Here is a 21,545-nt window from a genome sequence, read left to right as displayed (position 1 = left end):
TCACTTGGTGACAAGGAAAGCTGAGTCCTATAAATATGTTTGTCATCTCTTTCATCCAAGTCTTTGTTACATACCTTCATCTTGTCTATTAACCAGGTCCATGTCCTCAGAATAACCCTGTTACGTCCCATGTCTGGCCTCAAGAATAACTGAATATTATGCAACGAGGTCAAATGTGCAGTGCAGCGAACTGGGTGTGAACATTAATGCAGCTCATTTAGTCTGGCAATAGAGTCTTTATTTCCCCTGCCACTGTTGCATTTCCTCGAGGAAGTTATTGGGAGTTTTATTCCCCTGATCTAAAACACAGGCAAGTTGCGTGTTTAGCATTTTTTTTAAAGTGTAGGCCTATGTGCGGTGAATAATTGTATATCGTTTCTATCCCTGGTACTACACTTAAGTTTAAAATGATTATGTTTACAAAAAGATCATCATTTGTGGAAGCATGTTGTTGTGAATGCATGGTTTGGATTGGCATGGATTATGTCAGTGTACTTAAAAGTGTTGGGCAGAACCGATTGGCTAAACTGGAAATGACACTACAGGAGACATGACTCAACTTATGGTAGTAGGCGGGTAAATGGGTCATGTTCCCTGCCCAACATGGAGTATCCCACTTTTCACTTTCAGTCTCTGTGCATGTGAGTAAAGTCAGAACACAGAGAAATCAATGGGAACCTAATGACAATGGATGGTAGTGGACCCGTGTTTGAAATTGAACAGGTGGGAGGAGCTGAGCAGTTGAGAACCCTGCGAGGAATGAAGTATGCCAAAACACAGCAGTGAAGCCGTAATGGCTCTCTGTGCTCTGTAATAGGCACATCATGTGAAATGCAACACTATTACAGAGTAGCATTGAACTTGTAAATCATAATGAAGCCTGCAATTATAACACAATGTTATCTAATCCCTTAGCGGACATTACGTCATGCCAAGAAATTAACACCCGCCAGCAGTCAAGGGCTTGTTAACTATACCGCTAACTACAGTACTTTGTCCTGGACAACACTGTTTTAATGACTTCTAGAATATAACTACTAAATACCAAAACAAAACTCTTTCTCTGGCCTAGTCCACTTCTTTCATTTTCAAAGGCTTCACAGATATTACAAATTCAAAAGAAGCTTGAAAATGTGTACAAAAAAATTGTGTTAGTATTACGAGTTAAGTTTTTTTCTATATTATCAATTTTTCTGCATATTATTTTGTTGGTCTGTAGAATGTCCGGTGCCTTGCTCAAGGGCACCACGGCAGGGCTCAGGAGGTGAACTGGGACCTCTTCAAGTAGCAGTCCACACTCCATATTTGAGGTCTGGTCGGGACTTGAACCGGCGTCCCTACAGCTCACAGACCAAGCCCCTACTGACTGAGCCATACAGTTAAATAAGATTCAACTGTTTGCAATATTCAAGCATTCTCCAATCCTCCTGTCTTTTTGAACTCCTCAAAAAGATCAAGAAGGATCCAAAAAGTCCAAAGGCAGCACAACAGAGTCTTTGCTGCAGAGCATACTGTGAATGCAATCCTGGTGTGGTATTGCTATATTTTGTGAGGACCAAATTCAGTTTTACACTGTCGTTGTGACACGATTTCTGCATGTGTTGCGTAAGAACATTTTGGCTGGTTGTCAGTACTTCAAAGGGTGGGTTGATGTCAATGAAGGCCCTCATGAGTATATATGTTTGTTATTCTGTAGCTGTGTAGGCGTTATGTGGCCAACTGTACGACTTGATGGTTGTGGACCCATTATCCTGCTAACAGACACATTTTACAGTTTGTTAATTGAGATGGATGAATTGACTAGAACATAATACAGATAGTCTAACTGAGGTCCAGTTAGTTCTTCGAATGACCGTTAAGGGAGTAATTACACAATGTCCCTTATTCTCTCCGGGCGCTTTCCTCTATCAGGCCCTATGGTCAGATCGACCCGTGTGGCGTGCATTGAGTCAGAGGTCATGCTTTGACGTGATTGAATGACGGCAATGAACCTTCTGCTACCGATTGAAGGATCAGTGCAAAAGACTGGAGCCCATATCATATTACTTAGACTAAGTTCGCCAAGTTGCACAGCTGCTGCGGTATTTTGTCTGTGAAGTTGTCCGTTTACAAAAGTAGCTGCAAAAATGCAACCATATAAAACAAGTCTGTCTCAGTACTGGAGGGATCTGATTCTCTCACAGATTGTAGAAAAATAACTATCCGTGAATGTCTGGTCTTGACCTGTGACACAGACCATTCAGGGTCAATGTGTGTGTGTTTCCAATTGAGGAGATAACATGTGGAGATTAGGACATATTAACCCATGCTTTGGCAGGCGGAGGGCACGGATTAGTGAAGCTGCATGACACTGGCCTGTTGTGGTGATGTTTACTTGTGATCAGCTGATCAGCTGAAGGACTGCATCCCTGACTGCCCTATTGCTTCACATTACATCATACTGAACATGCAACTGAGGCCTGTGACAACCTAATCACACACACCCACAGAACATAGCCATCAGAGCGTCAGTATATTGATAAGGTACTCGTCATTTGATCATACATGTAGTTGCCTTTTTTTTTATTTCGATTGTGGCACTCTGACTTTTTGTAAACTTTTGAAGAAATATGTTTTCAACTTTCTTAGGAAAAACGGATAAGAGGAAATGTGAGAGAGAATATGAGAGAAGAAGAAATATGAAAAGAGAAAACAGAGATAGAGACGGAGAGAGAGAGGAGCTGTGCGACAGCTGTAAGTGTATGCTGACCGGGGCGGATGAGATGTGCAGTGTCTAATTATCTCTGCAGCCAGTGGATTAGCGGGCTAACACTAATGGCTGTCATAAGGCAGGTCTCAGGGAACGCACGCACGCAAAGATCGGAAATGTGGTCTGGAAATGCGAGTGCTACCAGATAATTCTCCTCAAATAGAGAGCATATGTAGATATGCGGTTTTTTACAGTATTCTACTTTAAATTAAGAGGCTTGTTTTTATATGATGCTCAATGAGATAGCAGCAGAAGGCGCTGAGGACAGGAGAGAGCTTCTGGGAGGACATTTGACAGAAGGGTCCAAGGGGATGGCTCAGTATAACTTTGCATCATCTGTTCTTATGGCTGCAATTTTATGCAGGAATGCATGTGTGTTTTTATGTGAGTATGCATCCTGCCGAGTCTCACCGGCTCCTGACAGCTGAGGTTCACCTCACACGCATGACCTCCGTGTTTATTCAGTCTTTTGCCCCAGCCTCTCCTGCTTGGTCGCTCGTACGCTTGCTGTAAAATTAGATTTGGGTCCGTGATAATGAGTCACGGGCATCATGTTCACAGAATACTGATGTTAGACGACCGATCGAGGGTCTAGTGAGAACGAGGAGAAGGAACACACTGTACAACGCAGGAGCACAACACTTTGATGGAGGTGAAAGGAACGTGGTACATGCCAATTAACTAACTCACATCAAGGCTCTTTGACAAACACCTGCAGAGGATACGGAGGGGCACTGTACATTTCAGTGGACAGAAACACATACTGGAGGGAGCTGATGAAAGGGGGAGGACTGCCAAGTGCGGAGGCAAGAGAGCACTCTGACAGTTGAAACATTTTCATTTCATTAACATTATGCATTATTAATACATTACCCATCTATTGTTCTGGCACATACATTTACAATGACCTTGAGGAATTGCACTGGGCTCCTAATTATGGTGAGAATATGACATGAACGATTGTTCTACATGAAAGTTTTATCACACGCAAGTGTTTTCATTAAATATTAGCTTTTCCTATTTGATATATATATTTTCAGACATTTACTTCATACTATTTCACATAAGATTCATCTGCAACCTCGTAATTTGAGTGAGTATTTCTGAAAAGGACATATCCACACACCTGCCTATATTACTATAAGACAACTGTGCTGGCACTTAGATGTACAAAGCTATGGAGAGGGTTAAGCAGGACTTAAAAAATATAGAAAGTGGATGCCTTGTTTTCCGTTTTTTACAGTAGCTGCTCTTGCAAAGTTGGGAAAAATATTGCAAATCACTAAGTATAATTTCATTGATTGAGGCAACTGTGGAATGCACTGGCACTTTCCACATACTGTTTGAACCACTTTTGAGAAAGAAGAAAAACAATCTGAGTCTCTGAGCTCATAGAAAAACAAACAAGAAAGTGGATAGGGATAGTGTTACAAGTCTGATTCAAATCTCATTCTTGAATAAAGGTTCACCTTACCAACTTTTCTCCGACATTATGCTAATATGTGGAGGACAAAAATACTTTCCTGAACTTTAATTTGGGATTTATCATGCTGTCTGGAAGTGCCAAGATTCCTTGAGGCTGTCAGGAGACATGATGGGAGAAATTGGGTGTCTGTATGAATCCCAGCCATTGTCAGCCATGGCACTCTGTCCCCTCTGAGATAACACATCCAAGGTCTTTACGTAACCATGCCAGCACCAAAGACCCGAAAACTGTCGGTGTGTGTGTGTGTGTGTGTGTGTGTGTAAGCCAAACCGGCCTGTTCTCCGAATCTCTAAATATATGTGGGCGCTCCTGCACAGAAATTAAGATGTTTACATAAGTTGTAAGGCCTTCAATAAGGTCAGGCAATCAGAAAAGTGTTTGTAATTTAATATTCAGTCATTCGGTTATATTAAGATTTGCATTTGATCAGATTGACTTCTGAAATTCAGGTGATTATGCATTATTTTTGTTGGCATTTCTCAAAAGGATATTCACATTCATCTACAAAACAAAGAATAACAAATAGTTTTAAGATTCCATATCTACACAAAGGAGAATCAGATAAGACTACTCCCTATTCAATTATAAAATAAAGTGTTGGTTATTCACTTTTTTGGGTAAAGTTGACAATACACTCAGGAACAACTTTTGGATCACGACCCACTCTGGGAGCTTTTGAAGAAATGATTAATAGTGTGACATTAAAATGGACAAAGAGGTCTGGTCCACTCATTAATCAAAGTATGAGCTGCTGAGTGCAGGATGTTGTAGCTGAGGGTAGAACATAACAGAAGGTCAAAGGAAGCAAAAAAGACACTGTACACTTTCTCTCAGAAGGAGTCGTTGCAATTGAAAGTATAAAAGGCAAATATATAACAGTTTATGCTGTTTAAAACATGATTTAGTGTGTCTACATGTTAAATATATTTCATATGAAATGTATTCATTCTCCCAATAAGAGACTCTTTTTTGTGTGTGTCTGTAATTGCTATCCTGGCAGCTGTCTGACACTTAGCTAGGCTCCCATTAATGTGATGCTGACTCGGCAGCATGCCTCATTTCCTCAGTTAAATAGCTTAACGCTTGTTCACACTGGGGAAAACGTACACGCTTGCTTGTGTCACAGTTACTATACCTTGACTACTCTACTAATTGTTTCTATTTAGCTTAAATTTATAGCTGGCCTGTATACAACAGGAAATCTACTGAAAAAAACAAGAAAAAGTAAGAAGAAAAAGTCAGGCAGGCGTGATAGGAAGTAAATCTAATGCTTGATTTGGCATATGGTAATTATGGTATGGTGATGTTAATGTTGTAAAAACTGCATTTTGATAATGAACCTGTTTCAAGATTCAAGTTTAATGTCCTTCAATCTCTTTTGCCATTTTCAAAAATAGAATGCAAGCGGTTTACTAAGCGGTCAAGCTGTATGCTAGGGATGCAAAGGTTTCAAATAAGTTGTGATAAAGATGATAATAGCCACATATATTACTTATTACAGGAGCACTGTGCAATGTAGGCCTGTCATTAATGATCTTGGTGGGTTTAAATGTTTTCAAAATGAGTTTAAATGACATGCATTGGCTGGCACAATGCCAATATAATATGAACTTTCATAATGTTTTTTCATAACAAACTGAATCACTGTATTCTATGAACAGAGAAGTCTCGGGTCAGTTTGGTTGTTGCTGAGCCTCCATGAGGAGAGGACCAGGGAGGCAAAGGAAAATACAAGAGAAATGTAAATTAAATAGACAATGATGAATGTAATAGGCCTGGCCACTTTACTCTGCTTCACTTCTCTCCTGGTCTCCAGAGTCGTTTCTCATTAATATTGTCATAAACACCCACTCCTGCTGTTTGTTTTTTGATTTAGTTTAAGCCCTAGAGAAATTAGAAATCAACACTTGTCACTAGTTCTGCCTTAATCTGAGAAAATTATTATTTAAAAATGGTGTTCTTGTGTTTGTACTGTATGTACAGAACAGAGCAACCTTTTATATTTAACATTGGTTAACGATAACATTCTGCTGCAGAGAGGCTTACATGTATTTTGCAAAATACATGAGGCTTATGAAACAATACTCCTACATACATGTGGGATATTCTGATCATCAGCTGTTAAAATATAAAAGTTTTCAATCAATCTGCTTAAAGTAGATGCTCATGCTAAAACTTTGATTTTAGCACACTTGTATGCCACCACAGAGGTCAGGTAAGCCAATCAGAACCTACAGTGCTGATGTGACATTGACTCGCCCCTCCCAGCCTCCTCTCTCCAGGCACCAAATCACATTATCATGCATATTATTTATCCATGCATAGTCTATTTATGTATTGACATAGGCAAACAGAGTTGTCGCTTTCATGCAGAAAGACTGCAGAGGAAAGAACGGAAATTAAACAAGCTGTTATTGGAGCGTGAGTGTATCCTGAGACGGCGTGTTTGTCTCTTGTCAACATAGCAGGAGTGCGCGGGACGCGGTGAGACTCTGCGATGGGATACGACGTTGGTCCCACGAAATGTAATTGTGCCGTGTCGACTTTGTACTAAATCACCTGCATGCTATTTGCATTGGTGGTGGGAAATCGATGGAGCTACTTTCATACCTCAGGCTCTTCTGCTTACATTGCCTTGACTGAGTGGGCAGCAAATGAGTGAATGTGTCAATAAGACTGAAACAGATAGTGGACTAAATGCAGAGGAACACATGCTGGACTTCAATCTTTTTACAAACTGACGTAATACAGTGCTGATTTCATTATTTGCTTTAGATTTAGGAGTTGTATCCTATTCACAGTTGGTTATGACCAAACAAAACCAAAAAAAACATTTGACAGATTTTGCTTTTAAAACAAAGCTTTATGTTTCCCTTGTTTAAACGTTTCTAGTTTCCACTCCACAAAATGTACAAGCTATTCCCTGCCGTGGGACTGCGCTGTTAAAACTTAGATATTAAATTATACATGAATGCATGTATAACAAAAGTATGCTAAATATGCATTGGCTAAAAAAGGGTTTGATTACATTAATATACAAAAAAATTAATAATATTTTAAAGTAAAAGTGGCACAGTTAAAGGTCCCATGTCATGGCCATTTCTACTGATCATATTTCCATTGTTGAGGTCTACTAGAATAGATTTAAATCGTGCAATTTTCCAAAATCACATTGGTTTCTCAAACAGCATCTCTGTATAGTATGTGTATTCACCAGGTATTCATTCGGGCCAATCCGGTCATTTGTTGTTGATTTGGGTGTTCACACGTCACAGAACCCAGGAAGAAAACAATGGAAAATGAGAAATCTCCAACGAGGCGTTTTGGGTCAGCATAGACAGGTATTTTCTGTGTTAGAGTTTTACTCTCTACAGGGTGTAGTTTGAGGGTTTTTGACTCTGCAGACCGTTTACATGTATAAAAACCTCCATAACACACAAGGGGACGGGTAGTAACAGGAAAAGCATGACATGGGCCCTTTAAGCAAGGATGGAGTCCCTATCCTTGCTTAAAGGGCCCATGTCATGCTTTTCCTGTCATGCTTTTCCCGTTTATCCGTAAGATAAAGAGAAATTAACATAAACTAAAGGCTGCCTGGAGTCCATTTATAGTGTGGTTTGGTCTACCAAAAGGTCAGCAGTGATGTGAAATATATGTGATTTGTAGCTAAAGTATTACAACAATTTAACTGTTAGGTTCACAATTGCTAAAACAATATTTAAGTGTCCATATGGCCTTTAAAAGAACGAGCTTCCACTGTAAGTTATGGGGGGGGGAAATCCATTGACCTTGTTCTTGTACTGTAATAACTTAATCACATAGTTAAGTTTAGTCTTTTTAGTTTGCGGTGTGGAAATACAAAGAAAACATTTTGTACGGGAAAGACTGTAACTTTGGAAGCTACCTCATGAACTAATAGGGCTGCAGTTGTATGGGGGGAGGATATTTTATCGACAAATGCTCAAATTACAAAATAATCAGAGCTTACTTGCCAACTTCGAACTTTTCTTCTCCGTGACATGTTGTCTGGAATACTACATGTTTAAAGTCATTGTTTAAATCTAAACCGGCCAACATGAGGCAAAAGTTGCGGCCAGTATAGCCTCTAGGTCAGTTCAATGCATATTTCTTATTACCTTACCTAAGTATTTTTAATTGTTGGGCTACCAATGACGCAAACTGAGTATTTCAACAAAAAAAAAACATTCTTTGTGTTAATCTAATTGAAATTAAACATACCGATACTGCTCACACCCTGTATTGTGAACCTCTATATGAATAACTATAGTCTGTGTTTATAGTTTCAGGCTATGCCATAGATACACAAAGTCTTGCAGTCTTCTAAATTATGGATGGAATATGTACACAGATCGGTCCCCTCAGGCACCAGCTTTTGTTGTTGCTGTGAGAGAGAAAAGAGAAAGAGACAGAATCAGAGGAAACAGAAGAGAATTTGAGAATGAATAGGAATCGAGAGGTGGTGTCACAGATCGAGCCAAAGAGCGTGTCATGGGATGTCAACATAGAAGACAACACACTTTGTGATTGACAACCGGCAGCACACGCAGACCTGAGGGTGGAGGAGTCAAATCCAGTCTATCTGTGTTCTTACGCTCCCTGTAGCTCTGCAGAGATGAACTGATCTGATTTGAACTCATCCTCTGAGGTGCCACAGTCTAAGCCTGTGTGCTGCTGATGTGTTGTTCTGTCAAGTACTGTACGTCTCACCTGACTGGTGAAACCAATTTCTCTTTCTTTGTATGTGCCATCCTAATGAAGCGCTGGGATGAGTTAGACTCAGAGGAAATTATACTGCTGATCACTTCTTCTTAATGTTTGCCTCTTTCAAAACACGTCCTTTCATATTTTACATTTGGTCTAATAGCTGTCATTAAATCGAATACTTCACCAAATCGATTACGAATTACCGATTCGTATATCAATTACTCCTCCCCTGTTACCTTGAATTCTTAAAAGAAAAAAGTGTTTTTCTTACATGCTTCTAAGCTGAAAAGAAAAATCTACTCCCCAAACCAAATTAAAGTGTACACATATGTGCTGATTTAATTTTGCTGTTGTTTAATGCGGCTCTATTTACAATTCATAAACCCTTCTCTCCATTTTTGTATCATTCATAAATTGAAAATAAAGCACGGTGACTAATTGTTATACAAACTGTTCTTAGTTTAGACGGTGAGATGTGCTATTCCTTTAATATAATCTAACCACGTAACTCCAACTGTCTGTCCTCCAATCCACTGTGACTTCCCAACTCAAAATACCCTAAAGCTAAGTGAATATAAAATCCATGCATATGATTAGTAGGTGCAAGACTAAGCAGTTTTAATGATGTTGCTATGGTAACAATGAGACAAGGCTGACTTTTTTGCTCAGATCTCTCAAAACATAAACCTTGTTTTTAATTATGAAACAAATATGTCAACATTGGATTTTCTTACAAAGTGTGTTTGTGTTCTACACCTAGCAGCTCTGTAGTGTTTCTGCGTGCCAGGCTGCTCCACACGGTTAAACACTTTCCATCCGCATCATGCATCTACATAAATGACGTCCTCCTGAACAGCTTACGCAGCAGCTGTAGTCTCCCCTCCTTCCTTTGTAAATTCAGTCACGTCCAACTAGCTGCTGCCAAACTGAATAATACATCTGTACTTTTTTCAGCCAGACTACTGCTTGTACTCCACTTATTTATCTCCCTCTCTCCCTTCCTCACAGGGATAAGTGCATGTGCTCTAGTCCTCCAGCGTGCACACAGACATCTATCAACAGGTTAACTGATGTCCACTTGTAGCGCTACCAATCACAGCCCTCTTTAAGATTCAACAGAAGACAGAGCAATACATTGCAGAAAACATATCAAGAGCAAGATAATTCATATCTTACCTATCAGGAAGTCTGCAAAGGAAAGCCATTTCTACAATCTTAGCACTCTATGGTGGATGATAAATGAGGCAGCCAAAGAGCCTCAACGCCAGACAGTGCATGGTATGGAAGCATGCCTCGAGCATATAGGATTTTCTTTTGTTTCACTTATTACATATTCTCATGCTGCTTTAGGCACTATAAATGTAAATACAATAGAGGCAGGGTTAAAGGGGAACGAGGATGCATTAGGTGGAACTTTTTAGGGAGGGGGGAGAAGGAAATAAGAGATAGAGAAGGAAAGAAAGAAGAAGAAATGAAGAAAGGAAGGAAGAAAAGAAGGAAGGAAGGAAGGAAGGAAGAAAAGAAGAAAAAAGATAGAAAGGAAGGAAGGGAGGGAGGAAAGAAGGAAGGAAGGAAGATAGGTAGGAGGCAGCCACCAAGACCATACAGGCAGAAGCAGCACAGGGAACAAGAGGGGAAGGAGGGGAATTGCTGACTTGCAGTCTCACAACTTTAGTATTGGATATGAAAACATTTCAATCTCACATAGTCTTCGGGAAAGGAAGATAAAAGAGCTTTGCCTTTTTTTTCGTTCTATGAGGACAGTAGAAGTGAAAGCACATACTGAAATTGCCCAGTCATTGAACTCATTAAGGCAACAGCTGCCTCCATCTATTAGCCGTTTCTTTTGCACTCTGTTTTGGTCTGTGCATGCGCCTCGGGGCGGCAATGACCGAGTTAATGGTTTGGGGTAGGGAGGGGCTACAGATGCTGTGCTCGTCATTCAGTCCAACATAAGAGGTATGCCGGCTGACACATGCACGCTCATACAGTACACACACACACACAGTGCTCTCCAACAGGTACTATGTGAGCTACTGTAACACACCCTAAGCATTCAATCTTATACTAAATGTTCAAACACACACACTCACCCACGCATTCATGCACATACACACACATGCTAGAAAGGGGCAGAAGCATACCAGATGCTCTCAAAAAATAGGACAGGAATGAAAGAGGAGTTAGTTTGAAGGGGTGGAGAACTATCAGTTTCACACAGAATATGAGAGAGAAGGTAAAACAAGACGAGAGTGGGCAGGGGATACGAGGAGCATCAGCAAATCAAAACAAGGAGGGGGTGCGAACAAACCTTCGGGCTCTGAGTTGTCTTTGTGGATGGCTTGCTTCAGCGGGCAGCAGAAGATTTCGTGACACTTAGCACGAAAGGGGGACCCTTTACTCCTTATATCCGCAGAGTGGATGGAGTCCTGCCGTAACATAATGTACTCCTGGGTACCTGGGGCAGCGTCATCCTGGACTGCGGTGGTGCCATAACAGAATGAACTGGGGTTAGAGAGCTCACCACAACACAGAAACCAAAGAAAACAACAGCAAAAAACACAGGGCAGAAACACAGGCAAATAAAAGTACATCACTATTAGCAACAGCTATAGCTTTTAATCACTGTAATTAGCAATTATTGACAGAGAAGGAAAGGAGATGACAGGAGAGAGGGACAGAGGAGAAAAGAGAGAAAGAGACATGCTCAACAACACCAAGTTCACAAAATAACTGAAATGATAGACAATCATCAACAGTGGGGGCTGCATTAAATAAATCCTTGGTCGCTAAAAAGGAAAAGTGATCAAATAACACAAAGAAAGAGAGAAAGGAAACAGTTTGATGTTCAGAGTCTTTGTTATGGCAGGCACAGAACATGAGCTGCTGCACTTTAATGTGGTGACTGTATGGCCAAAGGATGTGGTATCACAGAGCAAGCATGCAGTCTGCTACTGTGTGTATGTCAGCGTCACTGAAACTGTGGTCATGTGAGTGATTATGGCCCCCCCGTTCACCACATATCAATCCCATTTACTGTAAGAGTTAGCAAGCAGATGCAGAAGCAAAGCACGGGCTTCCAGGTAGACTGGAGCGGCTAGATCTTCTTTTATGAAGTCATATTTACTGTAAGCGACGTGACTGTAAGGAGAGCGTCTATGACGTCACTGTTCATGTGTGTGTCCATAGGCACTTTGTACTGGGATGCTCTGAAAGCCGTCTGTTTCTGTCCGTGTGTGTTGGATCTATTGCATCTGTCCTCTTCTGGCCGCATTCCATGCTTGGCTTCGATCATTGACCTATTTTTCTCTGTGTTGATGGATTAGCTAAGAGCGAATCAACCCATATAAATTCAGTTTTCTTTTCCTCGTGGAGCTGAGTGCCATGCCTCTCTTTGACACATTTACTACTTAGTGAAAATGACTATAGAGTAGAGACGGCTCATAATCAGTAGCCACTACCCCCTCACCCCTCCCCCCCCCCCTCCCTTTATGACAAGTGCGAGCAGCATAATTATTGTCAGTTTAAGTCAAACATACCAGAAAGTGGCATCATGAATGGTGTTAAAGATTAACACAGGGAACTGATGTCCCATTTTCACACAGAGTTTGTGCTTGATGACTTGTTATCCACTCTTCTCATGCTGTGATAATATCACAATCTTGTAGCGCATGTCCGTAACCTCAGCCAACTCTATTCAGAAAGCTAAAACATGAATGGACTACAGTAGTGACTGAGTTTCTACTCCCAGTAAGAATACACTTTAGTACTAAATATAAACTCAAACATTATGCAGACAGACGCCCACACACTGACTTCCATGTAGTCTATTCATAAGAAAGGACCAAGAAGTACAAGTCTCTGCCTTTGTGTCTAAAAAAAGAAAAAAAACACATAACCAAGAAAGAGAAACGCATTTATTGCAGGTACTTAGCTCCAATTAATATTGGTTTGAAAGTCCTTTAAAGCCCAGGCCTAATTGGAAGATGGTGAACCCTGTGTACGCACTAAATGTAGAACATGCTGTGTAGTTAGAATTTAAGGGCACTAACAGCAACATAACTTTAGTCTATGTCAGCGCCTAATGAAATGTAAAGTAAATGTTTATGTTTAAACAGACTATTATTAATTAATCAATAATGTATTTGACTACAATGCTCTATTGACTATTGAGTAGTAATCAGACCTGCGTGGGTGCAATGTTAACAGCAGCAAACAGCGACGGTACATTTCTGCTTTGCATTCATAAAGCTGACACACTCACCCTTACTGGAGCCATAAAGCTTTTACTGATGGAAATTGGCTGTAGGTTTACTTTGAATCATAAAACACTTTTACACACATAAAAATTAAGTTGGTTTAATTTCCAGTGAATAGTATTTGAGTACATTATGCCAAATTGTTTTCAATGGGAGTAGAGGGGCGCAAGTAACAGGAGAGTGCAGAATACAAATGATATGCAAAATAGATTAAATAAAGCTGAATGATTCCTAACTGTACAACCTAATGCAACATGCATTAAGGATTTAAAGCATTTCATATATAGGCATATAATACGCTAGCTTACAATAGAAATAGCCTATTCAAGTTGCCCAAGAGTAATTTAAACCTGGGTTGGCAGAGCTATGGATAAATCAACATAAGATGGTCCTTAATAAAGATGTTAAGAAGGCCATACAGAAATTAATAAAATATTTGAATAGATTAATGTGGATTTTAAGAGGCAGCTGAGTTAAATATAATTTTGAAAGCTGAACTTACTATAGAGGAAACATGAGGTCAGGAGGAAATAAAATACGCCTTTAGAAGCAGGGGCCATAAACTACGCCACAGGTCCTGATGACAGGTCTAAGATGAATTCTCAAATGCCATCAAGAGCAGGGCCTCTTTCCAGTAAGCCAGCCTTTGCCTGACACACACCTCCCTAGTGTGTTTACCCCACAAAACACACACACACAGGCAGCAGATAATCACAGTTCCACACCCAGTGCAATTAATCACCACATGCCTTTTGTCCTGCGGGACTTATCAGTAACTCTGTGCCTCCTTCAGGCTCCTGGATGACCTGCAACACCTCCGCAACAGCAGAAGGTCCTGAATACCCATCAAATACTATCCATTACAGCCCCTTTGCCAAGAAAACCACAGCACTTCTGAAACTTTAATGTTGCTTTGGTAATACAAGAGAGAAGGTCTTAGTTTCCTTTCAGGAATATGACCCCATTCTCTGCCCCTGAGGCGCAGAGGTGCTGCTACTGTACTTGATCCATTAGAAACTGAGCTAAACTAATCTCCACTTTTATAAGTAAACTGAAAACATTCTTTGTACAGGTTTGTTAGATTGTGTACTGCTGCTGTGGCATTACATGTTTGCTTGAAAAGAACAATGAGTGATATCCTTGTTCAGTTCCATTTCGCCCCAAACAAATAAAGTATTTGTTTAATTGGCCGAAGACAGGGTTAAAAGTGCACTTAGACATGTCTGCATGATAGTGGGCTGACTGTCACCAACATTAACACACTAGTTATTTTCTCTCTTTCATTCTAGCTAGTCTGCTTATGTTTAAGTAACTGAGCTCATAGCTGAGATAGAAAATATGTGTGTAAAAGGCAGAGAATATAGACTCAACAAATGCATTAGTCCATCCAACGTTTATTAATGAGGCCGCTAACTGCCGGCTCATCCACGGTAATAAAACGGTGGCGGTGGGGCTAAGAGGATGAACAGAGGAGGGGGTGGGCACCACCTTTTACAGCTTGTCTCCTTCATCCTTGCCCCAGCCTTGATGAAGAGCGCATATTGGGATTGAAGAAGGCTTGATGAATGAACCAGCCGGACCTGGGACCTCACTCTCTATCAGAACAGCCACTCAGAATGAGCTGTCACCCGGCTTCATAATAGTCTGTGATCTACAGGCTCTGGTGTTGCCACACTGGACCTTCGACACACAGCAATGGATGTCCTTGCCACTCTGACAGGAATAAATCTCATGGTAAGGTGAAATGGGTACAAGTAGGGGGAGTGGGTTGAGATGTATCTTTCTTCGGTTAGTTGCTCATCTATTTAAGGCCCCTTATGAGAGACGGGTCACATTCAGGTGTTATGGCAACAGTATGGTAGATGTGCTATCTGTGTGGGCAGTATTTACCTTCTGGAGTATAAAGCACGTGATGCGCAATGACCGTGCTGTGAGTTTATGTTACAGTGTCAGAACAGAGGAGCAGGCTTAATGGGACGAAGCGTCATCAGTGACACCCAGGCTCATAAATGCCACATGTTCAAAATGGGGTTCAAGGACATGTGTAATCAACTGAAGCACTGTCAGGCCCAGAGGAATGAACTACACTTCCATGTACAGTATGTGGTGCAATCTGCACGATTAACTCAACAAGGCTTATATCCGTCAGCCGTTGGGACACATTCATCATGACTTGACAAATAGCACACTCACTCAATTAGAATCAGAATCAAGCACAGAACCAGGTCTGGAGCCTGAGCTTTGTGTTTCCAAAATAGCCTGGCCTCAATGTGGTTGTACTGTACAAGGAGCAGAATGTAGAACATTCTCTGCTGGGATGCCTTCATGACAGTGTTGCCCCAACGCAAGGAAGTATAGTTTTATTTTGGAAGTCACCTTGCAGGAAGCAGAGAAAAAAATGAGGTTTTCTTTGAAAAGAAGATTGAGCTTAAGTTTGTATTCATGCTTTTTCAAACTCACTGTTTCTCTCTCTTCCTTTCTTTCTTTGTGTCTTTCATCCTCTTTTTCTTTGTTCTTTTTGTTTTTTATTAAAGGTGCAAGGACGCATATTGGAGCCTTTTTTAAATCAACATCAATCACTGGATAACTAGCGTAATGGCAATCAAATGTAAATAATGATACAATACTAAATTATGTGAAACTGAAAATGCTCCATTGGTTGTACATTGAAAGTTCCTTGATAATATCAAGAAGGAGTGATGCAAATGAAAGCGCAGGAAAACAATTTCCACTAAAGCTGGCAATTTCTCAAATGCAATAATAAAATCAATCAATCAATTTATGCCAGTGCGCAAAATGTAAATAAATGAATCCCACTCAGAGGGAAAACTGCCGTCTTATTGAATTTAGTAATCTGGTAAAAAGACATGTGGAGTGGTCCCATCTTTCTCTCACCTCCCATCCAATGTACATCATGGAAGTGTGAACCACACACACAAGGGGAGGTCTACTGAAAGAAGATTCCAGATCCTGAAATATATTGCCAGCTGACCTTTGAGGCATCTGCAGGATGTATGATAAGGGGACATTCTAGGAATGAAGCACAGGACCATATTGAGTGGATTCACTCCTACTCTGACAGACTGTCACATACAGTACTGTAAAAGAGTCATCATCACAGGCCTGTGTGGTTGCTTGCAGAAAAAGGAGCGAGTCAGTGAAATACTACAGATCCCCAACAGAGATGAATAGGATGAAACTGTAGTGAAGGTCCATTGATTGACATATGCACAGCGCTCATATGAAAAAGTATTGATCCAGAATCAAAGAGTGGCCTTGCAGAGATTCTCATTCTGACAGCTTCCTTAGCCTCAGGGTTAGTAGTCCGTGCACACACTAATGCGACTCCAACTTCATGAGTCAGAGAAAGGCTATACGCTGAATGCCATATGTTTATGAGCATGTGTTTTTGGTAATGGGTTGGTGGGGGTTTGTATTAGAAATATGGAATCTCACACATATTGAAAATAGATTTAACATGATTGTATTTTTCGGGAAAACACCTGCGTAAAAATTCAAATGTTCCGATTCATCAATAGAGGGCCTATGGGCACACACATTCTGTTAAGCACATAAAACTGTGTTATAATATCTCGTTCCACATCTGAAGACAATGATCAGTTAACATGAAGTCCTCACACGCTGTTCAAGAACAAAACACAGTGAAGTCTTTTTAGTGGTGCAGCATATCCTGTGAATGTTTTGATCGTTTAAAGGTTAAACTAACAATCACAAATAGAAAAAGTCCAGAAAAACCACACTTATTGTAGTAGAATATTATTTGTTCCTTTTACTATTTCATAAAAATAATCTTACAAACCTTTCAATTCACTTAGTGACCCCATTTAGGGATCCTCACTCCATAGAGACCTTGCCTTTTAGAACATTCAATTGTCCATTTAAAAAATCATACACCTTTACAGTATGTTGTAATTTTGCACTTTTGACCCGGGTCTTTCTTGTCAACTATATAAAGGGATTTTAGATTGCATATTTAAACCGTTTTCCTTACTTTTTTATTATAATTATAATGTTCTACCTATCATATGTACAGTATGCTGATGACACTATTGCTCCTTCTCTGGATATGGCCGTTTCCAATTTAAAATCCGATGTTATCACGCTACAGCATGCGCTTCTTGATTCGAAACTGCAATTGAACAGTAAGAAAACCAAAGCAATGCATTTTGCTCCCAAGTCAGCATCCTCTTGCCTCTCCATTAACACCCTTGATGACGTCTCCGTTGAGTTTGTCGATAAATACAAATATCTGGATTTTGGTTGGACAGTAATCTAAACTTCAAACACCACATTGAAGTTCTAACTAAAACATTTAAATTCACTCTTGGCTTCCTTTACAGACTTAAATGTTGTTTTTCAACTTCATCCCGTAAAAGGTTGGTCTCTGGCTTATTCCTGCCCCAGCTTGACTACAGTGATACCATTTATAGATTTGCCTGTCCCACTGTTTTGGCCAAACTTGACCCACTCTACCATGCTGCACTGCGATATATATCAAATGCACCCTAGACTCATCATTGCAAACTGTAGCCTAACTGGATGGTCCTCACTCACTATGCGTAGGATGCAGCATTGGTTTTTATTATTGTATAAAGCCACTTTAGGTAAGCTTCCACTGTACATATGTGCCAGATTTGCTCCAGTTTGTGACTCTCACAACCTCAGATCCAGTGCCTGGATACGGTTCCAGGTACCTGCTGAGGCTGGGAAAAGGAGTCTTTTTTATTGTGGTCCTTGGTCTTGGAATGACCTTCAATCAAGCCTCAAACTGATGGTGGCACTTGTCCCTATAGCCTGTTTTAAATTGAAGTTGTCTGAAGTCCTTACCACCAGCTGCTCTTGCAGTAATAAGTAGTGCACCTTTCTTACTGTCCTAATGTGCACAATGGAGTGACTGCTTTTCGCCTTTTTGTTTTCTTAGTTGTGTTCTCTGTATTTTATATGTCTGTGTTAGGTGTAATAATGTGTAATGTTGCTGCCTTCTTGGCTAGGTCAGCATTGTAAATGAGATTGTATCCCAATGCTGGTTAAATAAAGGTTAAATAAAATAAAAATAACTTCCATGTAATGTAGTGCCTCGGATGACCAACTGACATCTAAACAGTTAAAAACAAAGCAATATCTGAAATGATAGTCAACTAAATGTGAGGTTGCTGGGACACACACTCAATGGACAGCTACTGCAGGAGAACTAAGTGTTGTCTCACTCTTCCTTAAAAAGCATACAGAAAGTCTGACGGCTATCTACTAACCTGTGAGGATGCTAACTTTTGCAATAAAGCAAATGAACATGAACATACACAAACTCTCAAATGATTTAATAAAATATTGTCACACGCACAACTGTACATCCCTAAGATAAATTAAAATGTTTTATGGAGATTGTGTCAACAGACAGAGATCCAACGCACCCCTGCTAAGTCGGATTAATGCTAAGGATCCTTTTCACGGCAATTAACAGCTGACAAGAGCAAATAGGATTGTAAAGCAAATGCTGTAAAACTGCCTGCTGATCGTTAGGCCTTTGAGATCGAGAGGACTGAAACATTGTGGGAGGAGGTTCGAGTGTAATAGGATCAACCAAGTAGCTTATGATATATATCATAAGTCAAATCCCCTCAAAGTCACGTATAATTCACATGTGTTCTGATAACGTTGTCTCTGTCAAACGTCAAATCATAAGGTTGTAATGATGGAAGGACGTGTTGCCTGTCCATCTCGCTGTGGTTTGCTGGCAGCTGACAGTGTGTTTTATGACGTGTGGTTCATCTCCAGTCATATATTTTAATAGGAAACATCCGTCTTCTTTTTATGCATAAGAATATTATGACTACCTCCTCCACAGAATTATCAGATCTAGTGAACTAAGCGCACCAGTGATCAGGTAATTGCTCTGTTTCACAGTGTGTGATCTTTTAAGTAGTAACACCTACTTGTGTTTACATAATGTGTACGAAATACACCATAAACATGTACGCTAATTACTTTAAATATTCAAAACTAATGTGTTTTTGTATTTATAACGACGTGTATAAAATGCTTACCAAAACACTGACATAGTGACATTGGATGATACATTAATAATAAAGTAATCATAATTAATGAAGCAGGTAGGGGTCATGTAAAATATATACATATATAAATATATATTGATGTTGAATTCCCTAAGAATTGCTGTTATTAATAGTGTTAATAAATCCAAATGTTATGCTTTCAAAAAAACGGAATACAATTAATAACGTGAGGTTACATTTTCCAAAAAGGACTTGCTCCTCTCCCTCTCAGTGTTCTCTGTACAAAAAGTAAACAAGTCGGAATAAGCAATACATAAAGCCAAACATTTACTTTAATAATCCATATGCTGTTTTAAAAGAGGAAATTACATTCGGTAGCAGCTGAGTGAATGTGTGCTTGGCTCCAAATACACAGCTGTATAGACCTCTTCTAAAGTCTCAGCCGGGCTATAAAGAGTGACACATACACTATGAATCACTTTGCAATAGGTGCTAGACTAGAAAATATGATGTATGTATTGAATCAAACTACCTCCTGCCTTTATGACAGCATTCAAATAAATAGGCTCACAGTACAAGACCTTAGTCAACAAATTGAGCGCAATATCATTTACCTTTTACAGTTCCCATAAAGAGTGCACTGCAGCTATGCACAAACTGCTTTGAAGCTTGCAAATCTCACAAATATGTCCTTTATTGGCCCACTATAGTCATAAATTCTTAACACAAGAAAAATAAACTATGCCAATAGAAGGCTGACGTCGGGCAACTTGAAACAGGAGGCAATTCCAGTGTGAGACCTGCATCTTAAAGCAAGACAGACAGAGAGCGCGAGCTGCTGGATCATGGCACACAATGCAGAGATCTGATCAGAAAACAAACTGTTGACTATCTGAAAGGGGTGCAAGAGCTAAGACTGATAAAACCACACAGTTAGCCAATTGAACGCTGTGGCACATAAGTACTTTGTTCTGGTCAGATTAAATGGCATTACATAATGGGAACAGTACACTTGGTGTTTAACAGGAGTGACCATCTGTAACCTTCTGTTCGGTCGCAACCCTCTGTGTACTTACTGACGTCTCAATGCATGGCGGAATAAGTGCACAGACCTTTTCACTACTTTGATCCCTAAACGTAAATGAGGGTCGATGCGCTTGAGAAAGCCTCAGCTCTGAAAGACACTGAAAACTTGAATTATCCAGCATCCCTTTCTCTCTACATCCTCTCCATCTGAATGACGTTTGACCAAACACTGATGAGATCAAATCAAGTTGACACAAAAGATATAGCAATTTGAAATCTTAAATCACTATTCAATCCAACAGTTGTGTTATTGATTGCAAGCACCATATAATCACATCGCCAGTAAACCTTCACACATCTTTAGAAGCCTCTTTATTCATTACTTCACCAAAAAAAAACTCTTACAGTAATGTATCTGCCAAGAACACAGGCCTTGGCAGAGCCAATATGGAGGGCATCATCTTCCTCTGCATCCTGCCAGCCAGATCAGATCCTAGATCAGCATTGAAACCACACACACTTTACGTAGTTTCTTAACGCTCAATTACAGCCTTGTTGGAAGAAGAAAAAGTACTAGATGGGCGAAGAAGGAAAGAGGAGTGATGAATTTGTACAGTTTTAAAGAATGGGAGTAAGAGGTGGAGCAGAGGAAAGGAGAGCGACCTGAAAACGGCATTTCAGTGAGTCCTAGTGCATGTAATTTATTAAAAATCAATATTTTACAGAGAAACATAAAGAATGGGGTGACAGATCTTTTGACTTTGTAGATTAAAAAACGATCCCTGGTTATTAAAAAACAATATGTGGTGGGTACTGGAGTGTTACTTGAGTTTGACATGATGCTTTGTGATTATTTTAGATATATTTTCATCATACTGTATGAATGACTATATGAAAGTAGGTGTCTGTTTCTTACTGATATATTGTAGAGGTTAAACCATATTTAGGTGAAACTTGCCAGAAGAAAAGATGGGAACAAAGAGAAATGGCCCATATAAAAATGAGAACAAAAGCAAACAGTAGGGCCTTACATTACTGCATAAGTGAATAATAAAAAATGCACTATCAGAGAAAAGGATTACGCTGGTATTATGGCTAACCCTTCTGCTATATTAACAAGTGAAGAGCACACTGTCAATTCCAATTGAACCAAGAGTCCCAACTAGCTTTGCTTTGATGCAGGATTACATAAAGGACTCAATTCAGGCATTCAGAGAAAGGAGATTTAGGAACAGCTAACGCCAACACTATCTGAATCATCAAAA

The 21,545-nt window shown here is 39.9% G+C and overlaps 1 protein-coding gene across 3 annotated transcripts in view; it reads right to left on the bottom strand.

Moving 5' to 3' along the window:
• The window catches only part of fgf13a (fibroblast growth factor 13a), an 82,816-nt gene that overhangs the window by 33,333 nt on the left and 27,938 nt on the right, over positions 1–21,545 (bottom strand). For 2 of the 3 annotated variants that reach the window (XM_079670264.1, XM_079670263.1), the window contains exon 3: positions 11,272–11,439. The exons of the other annotated variant lie outside the window; for it this stretch is intronic. In XM_079670264.1, coding sequence (XP_079526390.1) covers positions 11,272–11,439 — 168 coding nt within the window. The remainder of the gene's footprint in view (positions 1–11,271; positions 11,440–21,545) is intronic. 3 annotated transcript variants of the gene reach the window in all.

This window comes from Notothenia rossii, assembly GCF_949606895.1.
Source record: "Notothenia rossii genome assembly, chromosome: 3".
Classification (NCBI taxonomy): Eukaryota; Metazoa; Chordata; class Actinopteri; order Perciformes; family Nototheniidae; genus Notothenia; species Notothenia rossii.
The sequence above is the reverse complement of the archived record's forward strand: the minus strand, read 5'-3'. Positions and strand labels throughout refer to the sequence as shown.